This window comes from Pavona decussata, unplaced genomic scaffold (assembly GCF_977016875.1).
Source record: "Pavona decussata unplaced genomic scaffold, jaPavDecu1.1 SCAFFOLD_114, whole genome shotgun sequence".
Lineage (NCBI taxonomy): Eukaryota > Metazoa > Cnidaria > Anthozoa > Scleractinia > Agariciidae > Pavona > Pavona decussata.
Genome location: NW_028145528.1, coordinates 1,513,522 through 1,536,946, shown reverse-complemented (window position 1 = coordinate 1,536,946; position 23,425 = coordinate 1,513,522). Strand labels below are relative to the sequence as shown.

Sequence of the window (23,425 nt, the reverse complement as noted above, 5' to 3'; positions counted from 1 at the left end):
ATTAAGGATAGTGTCACTTTGATTGGAAACAGGTAATCCATTTGTATGTACATCGATCAATTTGAAAACTCCTGCTGTATGAATGGTGCTCGATTTGCAGAGCTGAATTTAGATGCCTGCTCGATTTGTTCAGAATCGCTTGATTTGGAATCCTAAGCTGTTTAAAAGACACTCGATTTATAATGTCGAATTTTGACAGTATAAATGCGCCATAGTTTAAAACTTGCTTTGTTTCAATAAAATTTGGAGTTCTTCAGCTTTACCATTGCCTGTTGGAAGTCAAGGAAAGTGTGGTCATTTCAAAGGAACGGTGAAAGCCGAAGTACCTGTTCCTACGGTAAAAAAAAGTCATAAAGTGTGGCATAACTGCTGTAATGAACAAGGAACTTGATGAATGGAACAGCGACCGTATTCCTGCAAACACAAACAAAGTTAACAGTTGGGCAGTACGAGTATGGAATGAATTGTTGGTGGAAAGAAATTCCCTTCCTATTAGTAGTCGACAAGAAGATGACTTTGCTGTTGAGCCTGTCGCAGAAATATTGCATACTGTCTGTGATTACGAACTTTCTTTTGCAAGCAGATGGCACATATTACCCTCCAAACATGTTGTACCAAATTTGTGTTGGAGTTGAAAGATATCTAATGGATAACGGTTTCGCAGGCTTAAACATAATTCAGGATTTACAATACAACGTTTTCCAAGATTCTTTGGATGCGAGACTAACGAGTTTAACCCTTAAAGTCCCAATAGTGACCAGCATCCAATTTCTCAATACAATATTCACTGTTGATCAACCACTCAGGTTATGAGAATAATGGAAGTGATCACTGAGGACACGCCGTTTCATGTGTAAAAATTCTCTTCACTAGTACCATAACAAATTTTTGAGAACAGTTATGAGAAAATGAATAATGATATCAGGGTTAAAGGGTTAACTCGTAGAGGCTTTGGAATTACTTAAAATTGTCGAATAGCACAAAAATATTTCTAATCCAGAAAGGTGTATAGTTCGTCTTCACAATAAGTATATTAAGAGTCGGAAAAGGGGTTTTCCGTGAACGTTTATTTTCAATTGGCGTGAATTGTGAAAGGTAGAATTTTTTTTCCCGTCACCCGTGAACGAAAGTACCCCTGTAATTTGTGAAAATAAATGATTTATTTATCGTGATTCGTGAACATGGTCTATAATTAGCTCATTTTTCATGAAATATTTAGTAAAAGTAAAGTAAAGTAATTTATTTAGTGTCAAATACACAGGGGGTGGTCTCCCAGTCCCCCGAGCCACAGGCTCATGATATAAGTGTTTGACAGTATAAAAAAAAGATAATAACTACTAGTTAAATTAAAAAGTAACATCTAAATATAAATAAATAAAAATAAATCGGGTCAGAGGCAATTGCTGCATTGACAGCCGTTAAAATTTAACTTAGTTAAAAGTCTCCGAAAGGATGATGCATTAGGTGCGTTTTTTACAGCAGATGGCAACTGGTTCCAGATGTGTGAGATCATGTACGCATATGCGCCATGAAGGAATCTACTATTGTATGAAGTTTGTACAACATTTAGACCATTGCTTCTAAGATTATATGGTGTAACTCGGGATTTGAATAAATTGGCTACATAGCCTGGACCATTCTCCTTGAAACATTTAAAAAATATCATCAAAGATTGTTCTATGCACAATGTAGTAACGCATGTCAGAAATCGAAAACGGTTTGCAAAACATGATATGTCACAGTCAAGTCTCTCAACAAAATGCCATGCTCATCACGCACTACCATGACTACCAATCCTAGACATGTCCAGACCTCACATGTCTTGAGTGAACAACTCCGCTGTGACTTGTAATGATTTTGTTATTGGAGGACCTTTGAAATATGGCAAGCGAAAGTACAAGTATGGACAGTGAGGGAAGCGTTTTCAAGTTTTAGAAGGTGTTGTGTATTATGTGGATCCAACAACATCTTCGCATTCAGTTAACGAGTTTGTTGGCAGAAAAGAGCGTGTGCGTATTTCTTTATCTGGAAAGCATTGCTCCTTGCAAGAATTTGAAACGCAAGTGATAGAACATGCAGGCCTCAGGGAGGAAGCTGAAAAACGAGACCTCGGGTCCAGCATTGATGTAAAACTATGCCGCTTAGAAAAAGGACCAGATGGTAACAAGGCCTATGCAATAAATACCCAGGCACAGTGGAATGAAGAAAGACCTAGGTTCAGTAACCAAGAAATGGTTCTACCAAGTTCGTCATGGTACATTAATTACAGACATTGCATCAATGTCACGCAACATGCCTTTTAGGTAATTACTAAGTAAATTAACTATATATTTATTTATGTTAAAAAGATAATCCCAAATAGGACTTGCAAAATTACATAATAACAATCTTTATTGGCGACACTTACTTTACTAAAAGTGAAGTAAACTAAAAAGGCAATTATTAGTAATGTCCTGATGATTCAAACTATTACAATTTGAGTAGTGTGTCACTTCAACAGTCATTGCTTGATTGCGCTTCAAATTTAACCCAATAACGGCCACGTGTTTTCCACGAATAAAATTACTTCACAAATTAGCAAATTGTTAATTATTAACCTAACGTGCAGTAAAAATAGACAACTTACTGGGTCAAAGAAACAGCCCTTCTTTGGTCTTGAATTGCTAGAATTTCTAATTGTCGAATAAAATACCCTAGCTGCGAATTAAAGATTACTCGAAAAACAATCCTGAAGGTAAAAATTTCGAAAATTTCGATGAAATTTGATCCTTGCGCCACATGGCAGTAATTTGATCCGCTCTCGAGAAGACGTGTTTGTTTACGCAAGATTAGGCAGTCATCACGTTTCATCAATGAAAATAAAAAGAAAAACAGGCAATAAAGCTTTCCTAAATTTTTGCCGTGAGGCGACCGACTCGCAAGCGATTTGAAGCAATTGCGAGTCAATTTTGAAGTGAATTTATCGACCCGTGCGGAGCACGTTTTTCAAAACGTTTGCAAAAACTGTTTGGAATACGAAGAATCGATCAATTAGAATAGTATTTCAGTACAAATTCACAATCAAACCTGTAATTCTTTGTGAGTTGTATTGCGAGAAACACTCGAACATCACCAAGAAAGTCCATGGCAAAAACAATGATTTGAGATGTCCGCCGGCTCGTCGTCTCAGTAAAACTACAAATTTTCCTCGAAGCATAATTTCTCCGCCGTTAATGCTTGGATTTCCGCTGTTGAAACTGTCGAGTATTCCTTAAAAGTTCCTCTTTCGATTTACCGTTTCAAAAAGTTGTGTTTTCCTTCCGAAAACGTGAAATTGGCGTCGTGAATATTTAAGCGTAAAGCGCGTAGCCCGCCATGATGGTTGAAATCTGATATTTCTCGGACGACAAAACCCTTTTTGTGTCTAGACTCCCCTAAGACCTAAAAATATATGCGCAGTCAGTGGATTCTGATTGGTCAGTATTTTCCAAAGACAATTAAAACAATAGATGACAAAATTATCCCTTCTAGGGGAGGTAGAAACCCTTTTGCGTGCGTGCGTGGATTCGCGGCCGGTTTTGGCCGGTTGGCCGTTATTGGGTTAAGTAAGAAAATAACTGGTGAAGATGATAAAGAATGAATGGTAGAGCACTAAGTTAAAATAACATTACGAAGGTTTCTGGCTGCAGGTGCCACCCATGCTTCAAGTCAAAAAGACCAGATGGTGCGTTCTAGGTCGTTCTAGTTTTTTCGCCGCAAGCAAGATTGGAAATAGCATATAGCAGACCACTTGAGATCAAAAATATTCTAAATAAAAGTTGAAATTGCATGAAAGCTGCGCTACATTGGGATATAAATCTTTAAATTGTTATTAGTTAACGTTCTGAGGAAGGAGGTTGTGTTCGCCAAGGGAGTCCCTATCATTAAAGTCAGCGCGGCTGGTGGCGATATGGAGGCAGCAACTGCAAGGACTGCAAGGGAGAAGAGAAAACCGGGAAGGAAGAGATCTGCGGCAATGGAGGACGAACAACTCATCAAGAAGATAAAACTGGGTAAAGATGTCGAAAGAAATGAGTGACATAAAGAAATTGGAGGAAATGAACAAAGGTAATAATAAAGAAGACGCATTTTGCTTGAACAGGGAAGTTTGCGTACAAACAAATACTACACAAATTACATGTACAAAGAATATTAGAAAAAGAGTCAGGGTTCCAAAACCCAACAGTCGAATTTTTTTTTCTTTCTTTTAGAATTAGTACCTTTAAAGCTGACTTTTCGCCTTTTCTGGGCTTTTTGCTGTAGGGGATATAAAATTTTGAATACTTTGCCATCACTTTATGTTATGTACTCATCTGTAAATATTTAAATAGAAAATCGTTTATATTTAGAACTTGATCGCCTTTTCAGAAGGTGGGCATTGAATAAATCTCAATACAATGTGGTCGCTGCCACAAGACAAAGACCGTAATTCAGGACTGGAGTACTTCCCACTAGCTGAGACAAACCTCAAGGCAAGCAGTCTCAAGAAGGACGAGCTCATCGCTGAGTTAAAGAAGAGGAATCTTGACTGTGAAGGTGGAGTAGCGAAACTTCGATCCAGACTTGCTACACATCTGAAGAACGTTGAGAGAGTGAACAAGAAGTACAGCTCTCCACAGATATTGCGCCTAACTGCTTGCCAAAGTAAGCAATGATATGTTTGTCTATGCCAGTGATACAGACAAGTGTATATACCTGGTGTCACTGGAGGTGGCTGACGGGACTGTAAGAGGCAATGTCTCTTCTTTCTCCAAGTGCACAGATGGTTGCACTAAAGTAGTATCGATGTGCCTCAACAACAATGTCCTCTACATTTCTCATCAAGGTAATACTGGTGGAGTTGTAGGAGTTAAAATGTCCAGACTCAGTGCTGATGTTTTCTTGCTCAAGGGACACAGGAAAAAATTTTTAAAATCCATTAATGTTTTTTTTAGAAAAACAATGGTTTTCCTAATTAATCCATTCTATTAAGAAAACCATGAATGGTATTGAAATTAAATTCCCATTATAGAAAGAGAAACCACAAATGTTAATGAAATCACATTAATGGTTTCTGTAAAATAAAACATGAATGTGTATTCAAATGTCCACAGTGGAAGTTTTGTGGCATTTGACTTCTAAAAACATTAATGATTTTTGGTTAAGTACCATGAATGGTTATGATGCAATATTCAAAAGAGGAAAAGCCAATAAAAATAACGTTGTTGTGAAATTGAAAACCCATCATTTTTTTTTTAAAAACATTCATGTTTACTGATTCCCATTGCTGGGAATATTAATTCCCATTACATTGCTTTTGGCACTGAAAGATCTCAACAAAACAGGAATAAAAACATGAATGTTAATTTAATCTACATTAATGGTTACTGTACAATAAAACATTCCTGTATATTTAAATTTCCACAATGAAAATTTCAAGGTAGTTTACCATTAAAAACATTAATGATTTTTGGTTAAAGACCATTAATGGTTATGATAGAATATCCAATAGAGGAAAAGCCAACCACATTACATTGTTGTGAATTTGAAAAACAACCACGTTTTTTACCTCAAACCATTCATGTTTACACTTATTCCCACTAATGGGAACAATACCAAGGTGGTACGGTCAGAAACCATTCATGGCCATTAAAGAAACCATGGATGGTTTAGAATTGAAATTTAACTAAAGTTCTTATACAATAGTTCTATCAGAAATGTGAATGTTACAGATTGTTGTTACCTCAAGAAGCGTGGCCAATGACCAACATTTGAATGACTGAAACACCTAATAAATGTCTGTTGTTCTTTTTATCACATTTGCTAGAGCTACAACATTGTATTCCTAAATTGCTGGTCGTTCCCATGTTGTATCATTCCATTCCCCTTCAGACAGCCCAATAACTGAGTTCCATGACACTCTATCCCTTGCAAGGCGAGAGTTTTCTTCTGGTTTGTAGACCTCTATCTGCATACCATATTCATCTTCCTTCTCTCCAGCCTTAATATAGTAAACAACTCTAATAGTTTGATTTTCAACATAAATATTCAGTACTTTTGCAAGCCATGGCTGAGGATCAGTTCCATTTATACAAACCATATCACCTTCTTGGGGATAAAACGGTATGACTATATCCTGTTCTGACAGTGGTACATTCTTTCGTTGAAAGTCAATCACTATAGATTCTTGAGGCTCACAAGGGTTTGGGTAAACAATGGCCTTTCTCGCAATACTTGTTACAGGAGAAATTATCTCCTGCATTGGTGTGCCATTATTGTTTGAGATGATTTTGTAACCAGTACTTCCATAAAGGAAAGGGTTGCCTTCTGCATCATGTTTCAATGGGAGGACTTTTCCCTGCACAAAGGAGTGATGTTTCTGTTCAATTTCAACAGAAAGAAATCTTTCTACCACTAAAACTGCTGGCTGGTCCTGTCCAAGTAAGTTCAGGACAACACATTCACCACTACGGTAGAGCATACCTGCTCCTTCAACTCCTTGTTGTGGCTTTAACAAACTCTTGAAGGGAATTCCAAAGTCTGAAATGGATGAATTACCAATTATTTCAGGAGCAGTGATGCTGGCTTCAATCAGATCAACTTCCCATCTTTTTAAAAAGGTGCCTCTATTATCTAACCCTCCAACAAGTATTCCCTTGTTGCACTGGTTTATGAGTGCTGAAGTACCTGCAGTCTTCATTAACTGTTGTGCCGCTTCTAAGCTGCTAGCAGCCATCTGTTAAAAGGGAAATACATCATTTGCTGTAGGTTGCGTAAGGACAACAAACAACAACAACTACAGCAAGTTTATTTTTAAATGTAAAAAGAAAGCAAAATGGACTGTTCACGGGTAGCAAATCTAGGCAGGCCAGACTGACACTAATACGTAAATTACCAAAAAAAAATGACATTTATACAAGGGAAAATTTTATGAAAAGTGGAGGTAAAGAAGAACAGGAAGACAATGAGGTAAAAGCATTACAGGGGAGGATAAATAGGAGGATATATATGAGCATGCATGCAGGTGAAGTGGAGGTAGGTGTATATTAATGTAGAACAGTAGCTAAGGTGTTAGCTGGGAATTGATCTTTGTTGATCATGGAAAAATAAATGATAATTTGCTTTGCAATTAAAAAGGAAAGACCTTACCTGGTATTTTATTTTTGCATGGAAAAGAAATCAACAAAGTTTCTATTACTCACTGGGCAAGTACTTTCTCTGCATTTTTTTTAGATTCTGCCTTTATTTTTACATGCCTGTACAATTGTCATGTAGTTTTTAATAAGCAATAAAATTCCCACATAGTACCTTGTCTACATCAATCCTGTACTGTCTCTCCAGCTGGCTTTCTGTGTATCCAAGGTGTTTCAGCAGTTCACGTCGGGCTTCCCTCTTAGCATAACTACACTCAATGTTTTTGAAGTTGCAGTTGGTTTTCACATATCTTTGAACAGCTCTTTCAAAAGCAAAACACCAGAAATTGTCTGGATGACTGAAGCGCATGGCATCTTCTGGAATGTGAATCAGGTTATGGGCAGTTATAACACAAGCTGTGAGACCTCTTTGTTCTTCAATCAGAATCAAATATCTCTTAGCTAGTTTTGCAAAGACATTCACCTCCTCATGATTCCAGCCATCCCTTTTTCCAAATACAAGCTCTGTCATTCTGACAATTAGTTGCCACATGTGAAAATCCATTTCTTCGAGCAAATCTCCTATTATCACCTCAGACGTAGGGAATGCAAACTTGTGTAGTTCCTCTGCTTTCCAGAATGCAAAGCGTGAGTTAAAGCCTTTAGGAACTCTACCATCTTTCAGTTCTGTGTAAAAAGATAACACACAGTTTAACATTAAAGTGTGCTATGATGTTGTTGACTTGAGCACCTCGACTCTATTTCTGACTGTTGTGATCTTCTTTCATTTCCAAATCATGAGGAGGTTTAAATGCTACTTTAAAAACATGAAAGTCCTCATCAGAGTAAATTGAAGGAAATTAAAAGTCTGAGTGCCAAAAACAAATGAACACCGTGAGTGATGATTTATTGCAGGCCACAGCAATTAAATAACTCAAAATAATAATAACTAACCAGTTGTAAAATAATGATTTAGACATATGTTTTCTTTGATTTAGATTTATTTTTATAATAGTCTAATCAGAATTCACATGTACCTGCAGTCCAAGGAAAGGAGCACAGGCGTTCTTCAACAGTGGCTGCATCAATCTTCTCTGCTTGGATAAAGTGTTTTAGATGTGCTGAGATGACATTTGTTGGAAGATTGTGCATTGTATCAACGACCAGATCCTTGAAGATGTCAAACCCATACAGCTTGTGGAGTCGGTAAAAGATTGTCAAACCAGTGTAACCTGAGGCCTTGCTTTAATTTGCACGAACTGTTTTCCTGTCCTCACTATTAATATCCTTCATAGTTTGTAAGTCTTCATCTAGCTTTCTTTCCTCAAATGGAAATCTAGCATGGTATCGGTTGGCACCATAGTAGTATGTACTACCACCGTCAGGATCTCTAGTCCCTATTATAGAACAAAAGTGATATTATGATTCCTGCATTATCCAATAATTTGCACAAACCAGTACAATGTGATTTTAGAGGGGTTTTTGTGGCACTGTTTACAGTACCAGTGTATCTTGTCACAATCTACAAGCTAAACTGGACCTTTTGCAACTGGCAAGACTTAGTATCATCCATGGGCAAAATTACAAACCTACTGTAGATCTTGTAAATTAAGATCAGCCTTGGATAATTCACACATAGGTTAGGATAGGATAATTTTTTAATACTCCAAACTGCCAACAGCCAATTTGGCCCATAGCTAAAAATAATCTAACTAATTGTAAAATAGTTAATTAGCTAATACTGACAAAATAATACTAAATAGTAATGATGAAACTTATATACATGATTGTACTATGCACAAAGATTACAAAATTAACAGCTATCACTAATTAATTTGGCAATGTAAAACATGTTTATACAAAACTAAACACATGATCCTTCATGGTTTTTTTGCTACTGTCATTTATTGCTTGAAAATGAATGATTATAAGCTTACCCTTTAAGGTGGCCGAACACAGTTTTCCGCGCGGTCAGCGGTTTTGTTTAAAAATGTGGCGCGGGTTTTAAAAAGACAAACAAATATGGCGTCGACGGCGACAAAAATTTTTTCTCATTGTTCGCGTTGGTTTAGTAAATGCAGTATAATTTCGCCGTCACCAAGAAAAGCTCGCGTTTTTTCACAAGCGAAGCCCTTTTTCAGAGCATGTGGTGTTTTTTGTAACGATTCTGTGACAGAAAATGGTTCTTGCAATCACGAGACAGAAAATTTTCCGCGAAAGACTCGCGTGCGTAATTATGCACTTTTGTTTGGGTTACCATTTGCTGTTTTGGTTTCCACTGCTGTTTCAAGTCCTATTGCATTCTGTGGAAATGAAGACGATACTCCCGTGAAAGCAACGACGACGTCTGCAAGCTTTATTTTTTCTCGAGCACGAAAAGCTGAGAAAAGAAAAGCACAAACGGAGAGAGCGCGAGGTGAAATATGTAAACGCCAACTATTTGAAGAGGATGCAGAAAACCTGACCCCACCTGCAGTCCTGATCGAGCCTCGTATCCTACGAGAAAACCCTCCTCAAAGAAGTATTGAAGATCTGGTAAGTGAAAATATCCGGCTGCAGCTTCGTTGTCAGACTTTACATGTCGTTTATTTTCTCAATTGCCCGATTTCACATTTTTTTTGTGTACACTAGTCTTTCACCGGAAGAGAAGATGCAACTTCCAACAAAGCCGAGTCCATTTTGCTGGATGGATACAGAATAGTTGACCTGGGAATTATGCAGCAGAGTTTGAAATCCTGTCAACAGTGTAACTCCGGTAAAATATACCTTGAATTGCATTATGAAAAGGCTGAGTTATTGGTTTTAGGAAACATTTATCCAATAATTTATTGTAATTTTCAAGGATGAGAGATTTCTTATACTGAGTTTGATTGCTGACCACTTTTCCAGAAAACATAATACTGTATCCCTATTTCAATAAATTAAAATTGTAACTTGGTTCTGAGGTTTAGAGGAATAAAACAAAGCCAACCAATGTGTTATTGTACTCTGAACTTTAAGGTGATTTCTTTTGTTTTATTCCCCTATGCCTCACAGCCAAGTTAGAATTCTAATATATCAAAATTGTACTATTGTCAAACCCCATAAAAACTGTCTTCGTTTCCCTGTAAACGTGAAAATAACCATTGGCTTCGCCTTGCCTTTGACATATAGAACCAAAACCTGACATATCTTGTTTACATATTGAATATGCCTTTTTTTAATTAAAACATCGACCATCAGCTTGTAAGAGCATCCAGTTTTGTTAGCTCTGGTATCACTTGCTAAGAAAAACCACCATTGTAAAAATCATGCCACTGAGCTTAAAAAGTACACACACATCAAATCGGTACAAAAATAATAAACACCTAATAGCAATAATGTTGACATACAAAAAAGAAAAAAAAGGGCCAAATAGGAATACAAACAAACTGCTGTGTATTCTTTCTAGATTTTCTTGCATTTATTCCAATTTAGCAACCCTCCTAGGTCACTTTGTCATGGAAGTACAATAATGCAAGCCATTATTGATTGAGCCAATTAATTTATGGCTTTTTCCATTTTTTACATCACATTATTCCAATTAGGTGTTCAAGACTTTCCCATCAGATATAATTATCATAATAAAATTCAAACACATCATTCATGATGGTTGTGTTTTATTTAACACCACTAGTTATCACCTACAATGTTAAGCATCTAGGGGGAGCACAACATATGGCATTTGGGTCCTGTGTCTGGCCATCCTCCCCCTCCCACTGCTTAACAATGATAGATGAATAATTATTATTATACAATCAAACCTCTCCTTATAATACAGACAGAAATGATCTTTTTTCTAACAGTTTCGGTAAAAAATTTAAACAATGCTACAAATTTGGTGTACTGACATTTTGGCAATCATTGTTATGTTGTGTTATAAATTTACAAAAGCTTGGTTAATTTTTTCAAGTTCCTATTGTGAAAAGGAACTGCTAAAAACTGATTATAGTTTACTATTCCGTGGAGAAATCATTTCATATTTATAAAAATGAACATAAACATGCTTATCACCAAATTGCATTTGCAAACATTTGCAGATTTGCCAGATTTCCTAAACAGAAATGCTTTCTAATAAACAAAAGTACAATAATTTCATAAACAGAAAACAACACAAAACTAGCAAAGAAAATAAACAAATGAAATCATAAATTAACTCAAAGGTACACATGTATCAATTTCAAGTTTGCAAGAACAACATGTCACTTGTTTGGAAGACTCACTGGAGTTAATGTTCTTGTCTCTTGAACATAAAATTTATACGCAATATGTTTTAACTTTTAGGACCTCTTTCTCTCTCGAATGCTGTGAAGGAAATAAAAGAAGGAAGTGCAAGCATTATATCGATTGTATGTGAAGATTGTGGGACACAAAATAAAGTAGTTACATGTGAGCAACACCGACATGGGAAGCGAGGCCCAAAAGCATATGATGTCAACACCAGAATTGCACATGGTGCCATTGACAATGGTATCGGTTTTACCCACATGAACAATTTTCTGACAACGCTAAATGTGCCAACGCTGAACAAAAGTGCCTACAAAAAGAGGGAGAGGGAAGTTGGGAGGGCCATTGAAGAAGTTGCTTCAAACTCCTGTGAAATGGTTTTACAGGATGAAAGCAATGCTGCAGAGGAAAATGGCAAAATTCCTGATACCGATGGCCTTATGCCATTGTCGGTATCATATGACATGCAGTGGCTAAAAAGGGGCAGGGCAAACAATTCATTAACTGGACATGGGGCCATTATAGGGATTGAAACCAAGAAAATTCTTGACTATGGGTGCGCAAATAAGTTTTGTAGAGTCTGCACAGCAGCCAATTCAAAAGGCAAGCAACCTGTTTCGCATGATTGTCGAATGAACCAGTCAGGCTCTTCAAAAGCCATGGAAGCAGCTGTGGCTGTGCAGCTTTTTAATCATGCACCCAAACATGGAGTTAAGTACTCAGTGTTTATCGGTGATGACGACAGTGCAACAATTGCAAAAATTCGTGAAGAAGTACACTGTAAAGTGGATAAGTGGTCTGACACAAGCCATGCAACAAGGACAGTTGTAGGGCATTTACAAAAGATCAGTTCTGAAAGAAAAAAACAACCAGGAGAATCACCTCTTTCCCAGAAGGTCATTGACTACTTTCGCAAGTGTTTTAGCTACTGTCTTAGTCAAAACAAGGGAGAAGCAGAAAGGTTGAAAGTGACAATGAAAGCCATTGTTCCTCATGCATTTGGCGACCAGATGCACAAACTTAATTGGTGTGGCCATGCTAAGAATCCTGAGGAATATCATCACAAAGATTTACCAAATGGAAAAGATCTCCAGGGTGAAAATTTAAGAACAGTGTTAACTGATTTGTTCGAGATATATGCAAGTGACCTTGTAGTTAACAAACTGGTCGCAAATGCTTCTTCGCAAGTTAATGAGAGCTGGCACAGTACTGTTGGTTCAAAAGCGCCCAAAATCCGCTTTTATGGTGGGAGCGAAAGTTCTGACCAAAGGGTTTCTGGTGTTGCACAAACAAACTTGGGGAAACAATATTTACTAGATACCCTACGCTGTCTAGATGTAGAACCAGGAAATATTATGGAGACAAACATTTCAGCAATGGACAAAGAAAGGGAAGCTGAAAAAAGAAGAAAGTCCTCGGTTGAATTCAAGAAACGACGAAGAGAGAATTTCATAAAAAAGAAAGCCAGAAATCAATCCGATCAAAACAAAGAAGGAGTTACTTACCAAAGTGGGGTGTCACTAACACTTGACCCCCAGCTCGTTGAACAAGCCACTGGTGTCACAAAGGAACGATTAAAACAGTTCGAGAAAGAGGTCCCTACTTTTACTAAGCGACCACCCAAAAAAATCTTCACTTCCTATGCAGATCATCCAAGCACAAATTTGGCTATAATTTCATTTGACACTGAAACAACTTGTGGAGGAAAAGAAGCCGAGATTATCCAATTAGCAGCACAGAATGAACTGGGTCAAACATTTTCAAGGTTTGTTCTGCCAACGAAAGACATTTCTTTTCATGCGTCCAGGATAAATAAATTTCAACTAACCACAATCGGCGGCAAGAAAATTCTTCACCGTGGTGGAATCCACTTGGAGACCGTTTCACAAGCCGAATGTCTTGAGTCGTTTGTTAATTTTATAGCGGAGTCTAAAGACCAGACAAATGATACAACAGTCATCCTGATCGGCCACAATTCCTGTTCATTCGACACTCCCGTGTTTCTGAGAGCTGTGCTGCGCTATTCGCCACATCTAATCCCTGAAATGAAGGCACTGAACGTCCATTTTGCTGACAGCCTTGCCTTCGTTCGCAAGCTCATCCGAGAGAAATGCGAAGCGCTAAAAACCGAAGACGGGTCATTTGTGAAACCAAACCAAGCTGCTATATACAGAATTTTATTTAATGAGGACTTCGAAGGCCATGATGCTCTTGAAGATGTTAAAGCGTTGCACAAAATTCTTCTAAACTGTCCTCTTGGCGCCTCCGTGTGCGATATTGTAAACAACAGCCAGACAACGAAGCTCGAATCAGCAGTAGAACAAATGCTCTATCTTGACCACAGTTATTCTCTCCAACAATCCTTCCAAGGAACCCTCTGCAATTCCCGTAACACTGGCATTATCAAAAATGGATTAGCGAAGAAACTGGCTGACTCTGGCATCGGCTACAAACACCTTCAACACGTGTTTGACAAACATGGCGAACAAGGCCTCCTTGCAATCCTGGCCAATCCAGCAACATCATCAGGCAACTTGCCCACTCGTCGCACTCCTCGTGGCACTACTGATCCAGTTGTCCTTCATCGCATCGTAAGCCATTTCAAAGGAAGACTGCACTAAAGAAGTATTACTGTTGTGACCCCGCTCGAAGAATCGAACTGAGGAATCAAGAAAGCCAGTTAAATGTTGCGCATGCGCAATTCATTGAAAAATTGAGACCGAAAATTTTGTGATTGTCACATCGGAAACACGCCGATTTCTCACGAACCAGTCGTTAGAATTTCATTAAACTTGGCAAGAAAATAATTCAGCAAAAATGCAAGCGCCCCGTCGTAAAAAAATTAAAGTTTAACAGAGGAAATTCAAAAGAATCCAAAATTTGTCGTGAAAAAGGTAAACAGAGAATTGTAGAAAATCAGTCTGTTAAAATGTTGTTAAACACCTATAGAGGTCAAGGATTTTTTGGGAGTTCACTGCATGCTATTTGTGAAAAAAATCTAACGACTGAATTTTCTATAAACAAACGAAAATATTGTCTTTAGCTACGTTTTTAACCAGCACTGTTACCATGGCAACGTCATGTAGCAGGGCCAAAATGCAAAAAATAAAAATATGTATGACTAAACTTATCACTCTCCAATTTATGGCTCCCAAGTATCAACAGCATGAAAATAACAGCAAATAAGGTTCAGGCGTCTAAAAACTGTGTTCGGCCACCTTAATTTATCCCGCCGGCATGGAAATATCCCATGTTTTATGAACTTGCCCACTTCATGCTGGGCAGGATAATCACCTGTCCAAAGAAGGATCAACACACGGATATTCAACTCACCAGCTGGCAGACAAGGAAATGGTCTAGCATAGTTGACCCTTAGACCTAAAAGTTTCAGTGAATAAGAGAATTATGTTACAATTGTTACTTCTATAAACTCCTGTTATTCTCTTTACAAGCATATGGTTAAATTGTCACCCACTTTACATGTACATGTAATGCTATATTCGACATGTATTCCTTTCATAGACATTGGAATCTAGCTAGGGAGAGCCACAGGTTTATCGATTTTAACTGAAAGTTCTACCCTCGTAAAATGAAATTATTATTTCAGAATGAACTCCATTTAAATAAAATAAGAATTGCTAGTTAATAAATACATCTGAATATTGGTCATTTAAATTTATTTGACATGCAGATGGTATGAAAACAATAATGACCAACATACATTAATCATACTAACATGTGCTGTTTACATTCAATGTAATAGATACTCTTTGAAAGTTACCTTCAATGAAAATGTCCTCGACATCACTGATTAAAGGGTGAAGGAATGGGTCAAGTGTACAAGGTCGTGACTTTGGTAATTGATAGGATGGTACAAATCCAACCACATAAATCTCATCTGTACTGCTCCTTACAGCCTTTGACATATTTGCAATTGTTACCTCAATAGCACCTAAATGTACAAGTGCAACAACATAATTAGATCTTCCTATTTTAATTAGTGAAAAGTAATTTACATCAATAATTATTCATATAACTCATGAACAATTTATGAGCAATTAAATGAAGAGTACAGAAAATTAATAGAAATAAACATTTTTTTGCACAATGAAGAAAAATACTTGTCTGTAAAACTTACCACAACTATGACTTCCTGGGTAACCAAATGGCTGCCAGCCATCCCAATGACCAATCAAGGCTATGTTTCGGGGATCCCCTGTTGTGAAGATGGGTGCATGTATCCACTGGGTACCACATTCATCACAGGTGATAACATGCTTGCCATCCTTCTCAGGAAAAGCTAATATCTCATCCACACTAATCACAGTTTTACAGAATGTGCACTTCACTGGGAGCATCCAATTGGATTCGGGGTTCCAGAACCAGTTCAGTTCATTGAATCGTGAACCATCCCATACCTCTTTCAGTGTAAAATTAGCTCCCTCTCCTCGTATCCAATGTCCCTTGTCTTCCCAGTGCGCCATCATTTTAGTGCACATTGCTTCATTGGCACACCATTGTTGTATTTTATAGCTGATACTTAAATAGTAGTGCTTGATAGTGCCTTGCTTTCCACAATACTTGCACACTGCTGTAGGGCTCTCCATGACATCCCAGTGACAGTAGTGACTTTCATCAAGACAGATGTATAATTCTTTTGGGTCTTTATAGCCACATTTCCGTAAAAGAGCCGCTGTCTCTCTCCAGTCTTTAGGCCAAAGTTTCTTAAGTTCATCATCATTTCGACAAAACAGTTCTTTTGAAAAACGTAGGACGTCTTCAAAGTCTGTCACTGAACCTTGCATTTGGTCAACCAAGTTTAATGCCTTGAGTATCGCACAGCTTATCTCCATGTTTACTGAGTTAACACTACTGGGACCAGTATCAGAATCACAATCAAAGTCACTGGTTCTTGCTTCATGGGTTGAAAAGTCCCCTGAATCCGAGTCTGAATCCTCTGAATTATCTTGCTCGGCACTCAATAATTCATTATTGCAAGAGGAAGTTGTAGGATCAGGTGAGTTGAGTTGACATGAGGAGCTTTCAATGCTGTGTTTGAAACAGTATTCTCATATTAGAGATTTAATAACCGTTCAAGGGGGTTGGAGAGAAATAATTTATGAAGGAAAGCCAAAATAAATAAATTGTTAGTAACTTTCCCTATGTAATTAGTCATCATGAACAGAAATGTAAATCTAACTTAAGCTTTATATCTTACCTCATGGAGAGAGCTTCAGCTCTTTTCCAATGCGTGTATTCCGTTGAAGTCGATACAGCAGAAAAAGTGCACTCACTACAGGGGCAATGAACATGCTTATATGGTAAGCTGGAGCAGCGACAAGTAACGATGTCCTTTCTAGACCAGAATTCGTCCGAAAGACGTTGTCTTTTTGTTCCAAGCATCATGAAGTTAGAAGAAGAACTAAATTATGATTTCCCCGATTGAAACTTCCCGCCAATGTTCTCCAACAGAGGAAGAATGGGTTCTAGATCTTACCGTATATGGAGTTGGCACTTCACGTATACGAGGTTTTGCGCGCAGTTCCCGCCATTTTCTTGTTGAAGGTTGGCAAAGGTTTGTGGTTTCTTCAAAAACAACACAGAATGGAGTGGACAGTGCAAGAAGTAAGTGAAAAAATCAAAGAAAAATACAATGAAGACATCGCTAAAACGTTTGAAAGTGAGAACTCTGAATTGTGTTGTTGCAGTTTAATAAAAAGACCGAATCGAACAGGCTCTTTCAAGCGCCCGAACAACGGGTTGATCTCTGTCAAAGCTGTCTGAGTATTAAGCTTAAAATTCCTACATCTAGTGCACATCTAGTACGGATTGTTGCATGCATGAGTCGCACAAGTAACATTATCGTTAGCTTCTAACCGCCACTGGAGGAAACATTGTGAGAGAAAATGGTAAAGAGGTGGACTTTAGTAATCTTGGGCGGATTGTTTGGCGCGAAAACGAACCACTCCTTCATTTTCGCGGAATTTGTAATCTTTCAAACGCCAGAAACGTTCACATGAGCTTACTCGTACGTTTTTATACATTTAAATTGTCTCTTCCGTTAATTACTTTCAGAACAGAAAATTGATGGAAAAGCACTCATCTTTTTAGCAAAGGACGGTTCGTCGCAGCAGTTCGAGGCGTGTGGGCTTAAGACCGTGGGCGACCAACTCTGTTTAAAAGAGTTCATCGCAGAAGTTCCTGTTGTTCACAGCCCCCGAAGAAACAAAAAACCATCTATTTTCGAACTTAAAGCAATGCCTCAGTTGAGCCAAAGGATCTACAAAGCGAAGTGTGTTACTCTTTCCAAATTTGCTTTTCCTTCTAGCTAGTACATTTCGAATGGAAGGCATATGTATTTAGGCACATGTATTTACAGCGCTAAGAAACGAGCTAACATCACTTAAGAGGATTCAAACTTGAGATTATTGCCTTTACATGAGTCTATGTTGCATCATTATAGAATAATTTGGAAATTGTTTTCGCATGGCCCTTTGAACCCCTCTTTAACTATTTTGTTTTAGCAGTTGCTCAGGTGGTATAACCATACATGTATACAAAGCATGCAGTCAAAAGAAAAGAGACTGTTCCTTTGTGGATCATAGTGCATTTCCGGGAGAAAGTTTCAGTTTATATCAGTAACCATTTACCAAAATTCATTGAACCATGTTCTTCACTGGCAATTAGTTTAAGGAGTTTGAAGGAGAGTGTGGCGAAAATTGCCTTTTGTTCTTCCTCAGGAGAAAAGCTGTATCAGATGCAGCAGTAAAAAAATGACCGGGCAACAAGATACCTGTTTTTAACAAAGACACAGAGGCCAAAAAGGAGCTTGATGAACTTGTAGACGCAATTGCAGAGGACTGTTCATATGAACCCGCAGGATTTAACAAAGACAGCATAAAACAGCACATCCTTGATGTCCTCAATGAAAGAAGGCGAAGACATCGCAATGGACATGACTACACTCAGGTTAGAGGAAGTTTCTATATTTCTTTCTTTCTTTCTTTTTTTTTTTTGTTTTGTTTGGAATTGCCTTTTGCATCTTGGGACTGGTTATGAAAACCCTTCAACGTTAAGTCGTGCATTGCTGACGAACAGTCACCTAGTTTATTGTTTGAAAGGAAGAACCCTTGACCTTTCTAGGTAAGATGAAGACTGTACTGCTATCAAGTTCTCCACTGCATATCTGTTTGGAGCATAATGTGCAGTTCCTATTTAACATTTACTCTCATTTCATCAACTGTTATTCCTAGACTGACAAAAGGAAACTGAAGAAGAAGAAATCAGATGATGAAAGTAATGGGCAACGCACTAGTGATTCTTCTAGCTGCGCCGACGCTATAATCCTATGCCAAGAGTCAGACGAGGACTGCTCATCAGGAACTAAAGGAGGACATCCTAACAACAATGAAGATGGTGATAGTAGTCATGATGACTTAGATGCTTCTCAGCATGAATCACACATGATATCAACAAAGGAATTTAAAAACAGAGAGGTAAAACATTAAAGTTGAAATATATAATGATGCCATTATTTACTTTGAGCCGGTGTTGAAGGGATGGGTGTATGACCCTACTCCTAAAACTGTTTTGATTTGAATGGTCTGTTAATATTCTTTTTTAATATTAATAACAGTCAATCAGCCAGCTGAGTAGGATGACCTTTTTTCAGTCTGTAACACCAAGTGATTTTGACTTTCCTTTTGTTTTGTGATTTCCCAAAGCTGACTGAGTTGTAGTCCAATTTCTGGGTGAAGGATATGGAAATGTATTTAGGCTCAATCTGAAGACAAGATGACAATTTATTTATTACACTCAAACAGCTACTGTAGGCAAAGTAAAATATCACATTAACCAATATGCAGAGTTGTGAATAGTTCATTTTCCCTTTGGTATTTGTAATGTAATTGTACCTAAAGTGACAGCAATACATGTTCCCCTCATTGCCATTTTACAGAATTTGTTTTGGATAAGAAGCCAACATGCACAGCTGGCTTAAAAGTATATGACATGCTGAATCCATATTTGTTGTCCTTTCTTAACATGTCACCCTTTAGGCACAAAGGGATGTTCCAGTTCTGGCTGCCAAGATAATTGTTCAAGTGGCATTTAATGCATTACGTTTCCAAGATGTTGCAAGGAAGCAACTTGTTGCATATGTGAAAAACTTTGGCCTTGCCACTGGAAAAGATGTTCAGGGCATGGAGAAGGAAAGAGCTGCTCAACTGCTTTCAGAGTATCTCATAACACAGAAAATCATTGTAGTTGGCAAGAAAAATCTGAATGCACTTCAAAGGGCAGATGTGACCAAGGCCAAGGCTTTCTGATGGACTTGTAAATTTTGGACAGGAAATTAGTGACTTATTTGTTTTTCTATTGTTGGGACATGTTTGATATTAGTCTGTAAGCTAGGTGCTATCTTTGTTCAAAGTTTGATGCATACTTGTTCAATTGGATGTCTACCTCTGATGGAAAAGGATTACAAATGAGTGCAAAGTAATACACGTCTTGTCTGGTACAGTCAGTGTCACTGTAATGCCTGTTGGGTTAATGGCAACTAAGCCATCGAGGTGTTCATTGCATTTCGTTTTAACTTTTTCCTTTTGTGGTTTCCAAGAACTTCTTGAAGTGTTTGTTGTGTTAACAATGTAAAGTATTCACATGTTGTTTGGCTTCTTAAATAGAGCCGAATTGGCAAATAACTTCTGTGATAATAATTGATCGACCCTAAATACAATGTAAAGCATGCATTGATATTTGTGTTAAATGCAATAAGGCCCAAGCTTAGTTACCGCTCCCATTGCAAGCATTTACACCTTAAAAGATGATTGGTCATGACTACATAACTTTATAAGTAATGACACAATTACTTGGTGTAACAAAGTAACTTTTATTTTCTTTTTAAAAGTAAGTTATTTATGTTGCGTTAACATCTCTAAACCTGTGAGGAAAAAGACATTATTAAAGAGTTGATATAAGTGTAACAAAGCAGGGTTTTGATTGTAGTCCATTCCACAATAGCATTAATCTTACCATACACCCTGCAGTAACTTTACTCTGAAATCTACAAATTATAATTATCCACAATGATAAAAATAGGAAAGATACTGTGGTAATTAAAAGAAACAGTTGGTTTTACATAATACCCACTAAAGATATCTCACGGAGTCTTTTATTTAAAAACCATTGAAGAAATTGAAGGAAAAACATTGATGTTTCTGAAAAAAAAATCTCCTGATGGATATCTTTTTTAACCCATGATGGCAAACAATGAAAAACCATTGCTGGAATTCAAAGAATCATTGCTGGCTTTCATTGAAATACCATCAAAGAGTTAACGAAATACATGGCTGTGTTACAATGGAAATCCTGTCAAGGGTTATTGGTATATCCATAATGGTAAAAACTGGAAAACCATTGTGTGAAATAAGAAAAACAAGAATGTGTTTCTATATAAAACCACCATCTTAATACAGGGAATCATTATTGGGTTTTGCCAAAAGGACGTTAAGGGATTAGAAAAACACATAAATGTGTTTCTAGGGAATTCCCATAAAGGGTTACTGACCATTTACCACAATTTTAAAGATGGGAAAAATCATGATGGGAATTCAAATAAACAAGAACATGTTCTATGTAAAACCCATTATGTTATATCTTATAATATCATTACTGGTTTTCTACGAAAAGCCATGAATGTTAAGAATTCGGATTTTCCATCAATGGTTTTATGAATGTGAATTACCCATAAAACCATTCAAAAAACCATTATTGGAATTAAGGATTTTTTCCCTGTGGGAACTGCCGACTGTCTTGAAAGCTGCCATATTGATGCATACAACCGAGGTATTTTGATAGTAGACACAACAAGTCACCAAGTAAAGTTCAAAGCCCCTGGTGGGCAGGTCGTCCTTGTTGTGGACACTGGAAAAAAAAGGGGAATTCCAATGGCAAGTCTACTGATTCATCATTCTCTCAACCAATGGGAGTACGTGTTGAGATGGACAGGAACATCTTTGTAACAGATGCACAAGCAGGTACCGTTAAGCTTATTACTTCCATCAAAGGCACCATTGGATTTCTAAAACACCTTGGCCTGTTGTACAAAGCCTTCTCAGTCCATCTCAAGCACCAACCAACAGCAAAGCTCTCCATAACAGAAGCGATCAGACACGTGGAAGTTTTGCACAGCTACTTGAAAGAAGCAAACAAATGTGTACTCGAGCAACTTGACACATCACCCAAGCCTGCTGGTCAACATGGAACAATTTCCCACCAAAAGACGTCATCTGTCAGCATGATTCTGAAGGGTCTTTAAGATCTTCACAAGTTCCTCAACAATCTCAATCCAGCTTATACAGTTGATCTTCACACATGCCTGACAGTTCAAGAGGAGAACGTCCATGCAATGAGCCACTTTAAGGACCAGCTGCAAACTGCCTTACAGTATGCACGCAACTTGGTAAACACTGTTTATAAAAGCATAAAAAGAGTTGTTCCTTGGGCTGCTGACTATTTCACACATGAGTCAACGTATTGTCCTGTTGTCCAACAAGCAACACCTCTTTACACTATACCAAGAATGAGCCACCTTAAGCCTATGAGGCAGCTCAATGCCAGAGAGAAAGACCAGATAAGAGAGTGGGCCTCTGACAATGGAAGAGCCGTCCATCAGCGCAGCATGCGTCAGAAGACAACAAGGTTTAAGGCTGGGACACTTCCTCTCAATATGTACCATTCCTCATATACACCAGCAGAGAAAGTAGTCTTCCAATTCCACCTTCTCCAGATGTTGTAGAGACTACAGCTTCTGACATTCAGCCGCATGATCAACAGGATGATGCTTCTTCTGACATTTCCCATGACTCAGAACAAGTGCAAGAATATGACACAGATTCTGATGTAAGCGAACACCTAAGCGATGATGAAGATGTGCTGACCTTCCTCCATGGCATACAGACAAGAAGAGGCCAAATGTTCAGAGTTGTCCGGCCACAGACGTTAACTATAGTCTGTGTTCTTGTGTTCTTATGTTCTTGCTTATACACACTATGCTAAATAATTGCAAGTAATGGACTGCTACCAGTTCTGTTTGTGTAGACTACAGTATTCAGTTGTCAATTATTGTAAATTTAGCATTTCAGAGCATGAAAAACAATAATTATTATATTGTAGCCACGAGAGTTAAAATTTTTCTTTTTTCCTATTGCTGTGTAATCAATGCAAATATTTGTCATCGCGTTTTAGTTTAGCTTTTTGGAATTTACGTTATATGCGCATTTTTCAAGCAACTTAGTTTCTCATCGTCGTGTTACGTAATCATTTATTGTTTAGTTTGTAACTTCGTCAGGCCTATTCTTTTCATTTCAAATTAGTATAAAGGTTTTGTATTCCGCCCTTGCAAGCAGTTGTTGTTTATCCCCAGTTGCCATACAGATCTTGTAAGTAGTTATATTTTTGATTGTGAATTTTTGGTTTGATTTCTTGTTCGATTGTTGTATGTTCACTTTTTCTGTTCGCGTTTATTAATTCCGTATTTTTCTTCCGTTACATTTGTTCTAGTGAATTGTGTTAAAGTATTAAAGTGCGAATTTCAAACTGAACTTGCAGTGTCCATTACATGCATTCAAAGATCTGATGAATGCCAGGTTGTCCGGATCCGAAAGACATAGAAGATGCCGAGTCCATTCAGAAGAAGCCATCGATAGTTTACAACTAAAGAATTCCAGATCAGGGTATTTGCAGAGAGTCACAGCGTTGTGCCGAGCCACTGAAGTTCTTCTGAATGACGCTAAAAATGTTGATGAAGTCTCGGAGAAACTAATATTGTCCCTGAAAAGTCTCCTTTAAGGAGTTTCATTAAAGTTTGTATTGCATTGTTGTATTGTTGCCTAGCGCGTCACCATTTTTTGGCTGACACTTGATCCCGAATTATTATTATTATTATTATTATTATATTCTTGTTATATTCTTATTATATTATTATATTATATTCTTGGTCTGTCTACTATTTGACATAGAAAAAAGGACAATTTATAGTGTGGAAGGCA

The 23,425-nt window shown here is 37.6% G+C and overlaps 1 protein-coding gene and 2 pseudogenes across 2 annotated transcripts; 2 read left to right on the top strand and 1 right to left on the bottom strand.

Annotated features, from left to right (window-relative positions):
• The first annotated feature begins 374 nt into the window (after positions 1 to 374).
• LOC146470094 (uncharacterized) lies at positions 375 to 22,360 on the top strand. Its single transcript, XM_085121914.1, has 4 exons — positions 375 to 555; positions 1,915 to 2,220; positions 16,918 to 16,950; positions 21,932 to 22,360. Exons 1-4 carry the CDS (start codon positions 375 to 377, stop codon positions 22,171 to 22,173), a joined length of 762 nt encoding a protein of 253 aa, XP_084978040.1. The 3' UTR covers positions 22,174 to 22,360.
• On the bottom strand, positions 5,632 to 15,997 carry LOC146470096 (uncharacterized; annotated as a pseudogene). The gene is made up of 6 exons (XR_014867004.1): positions 15,514 to 15,997; positions 15,157 to 15,327; positions 14,594 to 14,753; positions 8,168 to 8,535; positions 7,306 to 7,817; positions 5,632 to 6,733 (listed from the first exon to the last, which is right to left on the bottom strand). The product of XR_014867004.1 is annotated as an uncharacterized LOC146470096 (transcript).
• Positions 16,957 to 19,752, top strand: LOC146470095 (uncharacterized; annotated as a pseudogene).
• Positions 22,361 to 23,425: the final 1,065 nt, after the last annotated feature.